The sequence below is a fragment of the Haemaphysalis longicornis genome, unplaced genomic scaffold, assembly GCF_048455015.1.
Source record: "Haemaphysalis longicornis isolate Haplotype H1 unplaced genomic scaffold, Haemaphysalis longicornis Haplotype H1 scaffold_10, whole genome shotgun sequence".
Lineage (NCBI taxonomy): Eukaryota > Metazoa > Arthropoda > Arachnida > Ixodida > Ixodidae > Haemaphysalis > Haemaphysalis longicornis.
This window is the reverse complement of record NW_027526204.1, coordinates 29,281,387-29,288,960: the sequence shown is the minus strand read 5'-3', so window position 1 is coordinate 29,288,960 and position 7,574 is coordinate 29,281,387. Positions and strand designations below refer to the sequence as shown.

The 7,574-nt window shown below is 51.9% G+C and overlaps 1 protein-coding gene across 1 annotated transcript; it reads right to left on the bottom strand.

Moving 5' to 3' along the window:
- Nucleotides 1-1,567: 1,567 nt before the first annotated feature.
- Nucleotides 1,568-7,128, bottom strand: LOC144159770 (uncharacterized). The gene is made up of 3 exons (XM_077691461.1): nt 7,045-7,128; nt 4,384-5,007; nt 1,568-1,708 (listed from the first exon to the last, which is right to left on the bottom strand). Exons 1-3 carry the CDS (start codon nt 7,126-7,128, stop codon nt 1,568-1,570), a joined length of 849 nt encoding a protein of 282 aa, XP_077547587.1.
- Between the last annotated feature and the right edge of the window lie 446 nt (nt 7,129-7,574).

Below are 7,574 nucleotides of genomic sequence, written 5' to 3'. Positions count from 1 at the left end.
TTTTTATTTTTGATTTTTTGATTTGTGTACTTTTGGTTTTGAAAGGGGGTTTATTGGTAGCGAAGCGCAGTCACAGAAACGGGCAGTCCAGGCTATTTCGGGCAGACTAGTCTTCTGCTTCTTCTGTCTCGCGGCCGCTGCTGGCGATCATTCGTGAACCAGCCATACGGGCGGGTTGGCCAGTGGTTGCACCAGTTTCTCATTACAATTACCCCCCCGGAGAAGAGAGGGTCATCCTGGCTGTTGCGTCATGGCGCCGAAGAAACGATCGGTTCGTGGTAAGGCTTCAAACGCTGCACGTGCACGGTTTCACGACCACGCCTTCGGAGGTCCGATGAAGGGGTCGTAGGCTCTACAACGTAATTGACTGGGGAAACCCGTTCAATGACGCGGTAAGGCCCGTGATATTTCGACAGTAGCTTGCTGGATAGTCCCGGTGTAGTAGAGGGCACCCAAAGCCACACCAGGGAGCCAGGTAAATAGGTGGGGTCTGCAGCAACGTCATCATGGCGATATTTTTGCCTCCACTGTTCTTCGGCAGTGAAACGTCGCGCCAGTTGTCGGCAGTCTTCCGCGCGTTTCGTGGCATCACAAAGGGGCGTACCCTCTGAAGGATCGGCTCGGTAGGGTAGGATGGTGTCCAGAGTGCACGAGGGCTCACGTCCGTAGAGCAGAAAATAGGGAGAGAAACCCGTTGTAGCTTGGGTGGCGGTATTATATGCGTAGGTGACATAGGGTAGTACGAGGTCCCAGTTCTGGTGATCGTCGGCGACGTACTTGGCGAGCATATCCCCTAGTGTGCGATTGAAGCGTTCTGTCAAGCCGTTTGTTTGTGGGTGATAGGCAGTAGTTGTGCGATGCACGACGCGGCATGCCTTGAGCAGTGCTTCAACAACTTGGGACAAGAACACGCGTCCGCGATCACTAAGGAGCTCGCGAGGCGCTCCATGTCGCAAAATGAAGTGACTGAGAATAAAAGAAGCGACGTCTCCTGCTGCAGCCGTTGGCAATGCAGCAGTCTCGGCATAGCGCGTCAGGTGGTCGATACCGACAATAATCCACCGGTTACCAGTGGGCGTACAGGGCAGAGGTCCATAGAGGTCAATACCAACTCGGTCGAAGGGTTTCGCTGGGCATGGTAACGGTTGTAAGGGACCGACTGAAGTAGCGGGAGGAGACTTGTGGCGCTGGCACGTGGCACATGACTGGACGTACTTCCTAACGAAGTTGTACATGCCACGCCAGTAATAGCGCAAACAAACCCGATGGTACGTCTTCAAGACACCCGCGTGACCGCAGGTTGGGTCGGCGTGAAGGGAAGCACAAATGTCGGCACGGCGATGGCGCGGGATAACAAGAAGCCATTTGCGTCCTTCATCGAGGTAGTTACGGCGGTAAAGAAGGCCGTCGCGCAGTGCGAAGTGGGAAGCTTGTCTGCGAAGGGCACGGGATCCTTGGTGTGGGAACGGTCCAGAGAGGACGAAAATAATGGAAGAGATCCATGGATCCTTGCGTTGCTCAGTGCATAAATCTCCCAAGGAGAGAGCAGAAAGAATGCTGTCCTGAGTCAAAACACAGGAAACCTCAGGAGGAAGCGGCGATCGGGACAGAGCGTCAGCGTCTTGATGTTTACGGCCCGACCGATAAATGACGCGTATGTCGAACTCTTGAAGCCGAAGAGCCCATCGCCCGAGGCGCCCGCATGGATCTTTTAAGGAGGACAGCCAACAGAGCGCATGGTGGTCCGTGACGACGTCGAAAGGTCGGCCGTACAAATAGGGTCGAAACTTTCCCAGCGCCCATACAATGGCCAGACATTCCTTTTCCGTCACGGAGTAGTTGAATTCCGCCTTTGTCAACGTGCGACTCGCATATGCGACAACGTACTCGCTAAACCCAGGTTTCCGTTGTGCCAGCACTGCGCCGAGGCCAACTCCACTGGCGTCAGTGTGGATCTCCGTGGGAGCGCCCGGATCGAAGTGCCGAAGGATAGGCGGTGAAGTGAGGAGGCGCCGCAAGGTCGTAAATGCGTCATCGCACGCTGGCGACCAGGCCGATAGATCACCGACGCCGTCAGCGAGAAGCCGTGTAAGCGGGGATATGATCGACGCGAAGTTTCGTACGAAGCGGCGGAAGTAAGAGCAGAGGCCGATGAAACTCCGTAAAGCCTTCATAGTTGTCGGCTTCGGGAATTCGGCCACAGCACGCAACTTGCTCTTGTCCGGGAGTATTCCATCCTTAGACACGACGTGACCCAAAATGGTGAGCTGACGCGCGGCAAAGTGGCACTTTTTAGGGTTGAGTTGTAGCTGGGCGTTGGTGATACAGGTAAGTACTTGCTGGAGACGTGCAAGGTGCGTTCCAAAGTCAGGGGAAAACACAACGATATCGTCTAGATAGCACAGGCACGTCTTCCACTTCAAACCTCGCAGCACACCGTCCATCATTCGCTCGAAGGTGGCAGGGGCATTACAGAGCCCGAACGGCATGACCTGACCTTGAATTCAAAGAGGCCATCCGGGGTTACAAAGGCCGTTTTCGGGCGATCAGCATCCGCTACAGGCACCTGCCAGTATCCAGAGCGTAAGTCCAGGGACGAAAAGAATTCAGCTCCTTGTAAGCAATCGAGGGCATCATCAATGCGTGGTAGAGGATAGACGTCCTTGCGCGTAATGCCGTTTAGGCGCCGATAGTCCACACAAAATCTAATCGAGCCGTCCTTCTTCTTTACGAGAACAACGGGGGAGGCCCATGGGCTGTTCGATGAGCGAATGATGTCCCGTTGGAGCATGTCACGTACTTGCGCATCGATCACCTGACGCTCGCTAGGAGACACCCTATACGGTCGCTGCCGCAGCGGCGCATGCGATCCAGTGTCGATGGAATGGGTGACGATAGAGCTACGGCCAAGCGAGGGTTGTGCGCAGTCGAACGACGAACGGAAACGGCACAGGAGTTCCAGAAGTTGACATTTCTGCGCGGGTTCGAGAGCGTGATCGATTGAAGCATGAAACACGTCGTTGGAAAGCTGTGTCGTCGTCGAGGGGGTAAGAGCGGAAATGTCATGATCAGGCGTATTGTCTGGGACGTCAACGACCCGACAGGAATCCACGAGCTCGACAGTGCCAAGGCATTCTCCCCGTAGCAAGGAGCACGGGCTTGCGGACGGGTTGGTAACAATCATGCCAGTTTCGCCAGAATGAATTTTCAGCACGGCGAAAGGCAGCGGTATGCACCTGCGGCGGAGGAAGACCTCGGATGGCGTGAAAATGGCAGTTGCATCCCCAAAAGAAGTACAACATAGCGGCACTACAACGGCGGACTGGAGAGGAATGGTCGTGTCTGCGGCTGCGACCAGTTTAGCGGCGGATGACGCAGAATTATCGTCATAGGCGTCGTCTGGTAGGACAGAAAATTCAACTTCGGCACGCGCACAGTCAATAAGGGCGTTGTGCCGAGACAAAAAGTCCCATCCCAGAATGACGTCATGAGAGCAGTTGGGAAGCACGATGAATTCAATGACGTACACTACGCCCTGGACGGAAACGCGAGCCGTACATGCAGCCAAGGCATGAACGGGTTGGGAGTCGGCGGTTCGTAAGGATAGTCCAGAGAGAGGCGTCATAACTTTACGAATTTTGCGGCAGAGATCGGCTCGAATCACGGAAACTGCGGCTCCGGTATCGACCAGCGCAGCAGTCGCGACACCTTCGACTGACACGTCAATAACATTTGCGGGAGACAGTGGAGGGCTTGGACTTTTTGACGGCAACGCAGTTCTTGCCTCCGGAACTGCGGCTGTCAGTTTTCCTCTGTGGCAGGAGTGGAACGACGACGCATCGGCGAAAGCGAGCGGCGGCGCGGGGACTGAGAACGACGGTCGGCGAAAGGCTGGCGGTCTGAAGCCGAGGGCGCGTACGAGTCCGAAGCGGTTTGGGGCAGCGTCGGGGGGGAACCGTATGTGGGTCCGTAATATGGATAGCGGCATTCCGGTGGAGGACCGTTGGCAGGCAGTACGCGGCGGCGACAGTAACGTGCGACATGTCCTGGGTAGTGACACGAAAAGCAAATCGGCCGGTTGTCCGGAGTACGCCAGGGATTCATAGATTGAGTTGGAACCCGCGCCTGAGGAAGAGGTCTTGGTGGAGCCGGGAGTCGGAACGGCGTTCTCGTCTGCGCAAGCCGTCCCGCGACGTCGGCGAAAGTAATCGGAGCAGCCACGGGAGTCTGCTGGCTAAAAGAAGGCAGCACTTCCGCCACCTGTTTTTGAGCTACATGCCGAAGAGTAGTCTGAGGAACAGGGCCCAGCTCCGGAATAGTATTTGAAGCGGCATGGCAAAGTTGTCGAGCAACCTCTTCGCGGACAATCTCTTTTATACGGACCAACACAGATGGATCGTCGAGGTCAACGGCTAAACTCGCAAGCGGCTCATTTTGGGCGAGTGGACGCCGAGTGAAGGCCCTTTGCTTGCGCAGCTCGTCATAACTTTGGCAGAGTCTGATGACGTCGCTAACGGTCCGGGGATCCTTGGAAAGCAGCATCTGAAATGCGTCGTCGTCGATACCTTTAAGGATATGTTTTACCCTCTCAGTTTCCAACATGCTGGGGTCGACGCGCTTGCAAAGGTCTACTACATCTTCTATGTAGCTCGTGAAGTCTTCTCCAGTTTTCTGAGCCCGTACTCGTAAACGCTGTTCTGCTTGAAGCTTGCGCACTTCGGGTCGCCCGAAAGCTTTCATAAACCTTTCCTTGAACTCGGCCCAGGTACTCACCTCTCGACGATGGTTATTGAACCAAAGTTCGGCGAGATGCGTAAAAGAGAAGCCCACGTTGTTTAATTTTATGGCGTCGTCCCACTTGTTGTGCGTGCTGATGCGCTCAAAGGTAGAAAGCCAGTCTTCCACGTCACGGTCGTCTAGCCCGCTAAACGAAGCGGGGTCCCGCGGGCGTATGGTTCCAGGGCAAGACAATCGGTGGCACCTGGCCCGCCGGAGTAGGCTGATGGACTGGTTCGTGGGACATTGCGGTGGGCAGCCGCCGGTTGCGAAGCTCCAGGGTTTACGATGGACCCGCACACTCCACCAATTGAAAGGGGGTTTATTGGTAGCGAAGCGCAGTCACAGAAACGGGCAGTCCAGGCTATGTCGGGCAGACTAGTCTTCTGCTTCTTCTGTCTCGCGGCCGCTGCTGGCGATCATTCGTGAACCAGCCATACGGGCGGGTTGGCCAGTGGTTGCACCAATTTCTCATTACAGTTTATTTATTTATTTATTCATTTATTACGCATTGCACTCCCACCTAAGGGCCCGGGCAGGAGGGGCATACCATTAAAGGTGTATATAACAACAGATATTCAAACACAATTTGTTGGGTGGCAATAAGGCTTGCAATGTTTGAGGGCTGTAGCTGGTTCCACTGCATTATGGTTAATGAAAAAAAGAGTATTTCAAGGGGTTAGATCTGACATTCACCACTGAAGCGCTATGATGTCATTCCAGTGCGTACTAGGCACATCTGTGTTCCAATGCTGGAAACTCGCCGACCTGTCCTGGGCGTACAGCAATCTTGTCGCACACTGCAGAACCGGGTTTCTTTCCAACACAAACTCCTTCTACCCAATGTTTTTGCAAACCATTTGACTAACTCTCCCAAAATCATTTCAAATCATTTAATTCACTCTCTCAAAATCTCTCAACAATCATTTTTCATACGCACATCGCGAGACGGGAATGACCTACCTGCTGCCGTTGCTACCATCATTGACCAATCTCGTTTCAAGCACGCCATTGAAGAAGTGCCCCCATAACTAGTGTACCCACTCTGTTGCTGTCGCTACGTTGTTGTAACCCTCCACTCTAGTACTGTATCCTACCCACCCCTTATATAGAAGAGCCGACATAATTACTGTACATCGTCTGTTGCCGTTACCATGTCGTTACCCTTCTTTTAAGTGCCGTGTCATGCCCACCCCTGATGTAATGTCCCGATGGGACCTTTGAGGAATCAATAAATCAATAAATCAAAATCATTCCACACGCAGGCTTTGCCTATGTGGTATTGAAGGTAGCGCCATTTTACAAATCTCAGCAATGTTCTTACACAACCTATTGATAAGAAAAGAGCACTCTAGAATCAAAAAGAAACTTGTGCAAAAGAAAACATATCTCGCACACAGCAAAGAAAATAGGCCTGGGAAGTTGATGTACTACGGATGATGGACCGCTTCCGGACTTTGGTTGAAGGGAATGGTTTGCAAGGAATGGTGAATGAAACGAATGGTGAGCGGAGAGGAGGAAGACCAATGATTCACGGCTTCGGGTGAACTAGGACAATATGGGGAAAACAGGCGAATCAGTCAACTGGCGACAGAAATGACTGAACGACCTCGTCCTTCATTGGATGAGGAAAACATCATGGCGCGACGAGGATGTTGACGATGATGAAGCAATTTGGCTCTAATTGCGCCATCTGAGGGTGTTTATGGTTTAAAATGGTGGTCATGAAATGTACAGCAACGCTGCTTTTTGAGCTTCGGCGGCGCTTGAGGCTTCATATAAAATGATCTTTTATATTTTTGAGCGCCGTATTTTGACAAAAGGCAAACGTTTCAACACACCGCAATTTTAGGTGGGTGGACTTTATTTTTAAACACCTCATTCTACCTATAGCATTGGAAAATCCAAACAAGAGGCGGTGTGCTTACAACTGTGACAGGGCAGTAAACTGTCCAACTGAGGACTATTCTACCATTTTGAAGTTTTAGATAAATCAGACACATGTGTGCGTATGTTGGCCGAGCCCCCTTCCCCGCAATATTTTCCACCGTCGGGGTAGAGGTGAAATGTACGCGGCCGGTATGACCACCTCTAATCAAACTGCGGCAGAGAAATACTTTTGTTCTAAGCTGCCCAGTAACATAACTCGTCTTAGTGCGTTAACCTCCTTTAGAAAGACATAAATACACAAAATAGCTAGGCCTTCTTAACTGCAAAGGCACTCAGAAGAATATTTACTTTCAATCTTTTTTCTCAGGTTCTCTTTACATTGTGCGGCTCCCCCGACACAAAAAACTGCATAGGTTTTTCGTTGTTGTTGATGATTGTGCAGGGCCCTTTTATATGCGGCATTCTGGATCCCTGATGGGTTGAACGAAACAGGATAAAAAATTCCTATTGTTCGTTTCACCTTGTGTCACAACATAGCTCCTACTTGTAGTTAAAAAATTGAGAAACAATGCAGGTGCGTCAGTTGTAAGCATAATACTCCTACAACACGAAACAGAGGAATAATATCTTGAAAGAAAAAGTTTGAAATGCAATAGTAGGAATTGGTTAGAACTCAGAATTCGATGACAGGCGTATCCATGAGCACACAACCTCACGCAGATTCACGCAGCAATTTTGCCGCTACCAATGCGAGTGAGGAGGCTGAGAGTAATAGCGCAATGTCCTCTTCAGAAACCTGCCAACGCCGGGAGTCGCCCAGGACCATCCGGATACAAGATAAGTCTCGTGATCACAAGGCGGCTCTGGAAGCACGCTAAAAGAACACTCAAAGCAGTTGTGACACGACT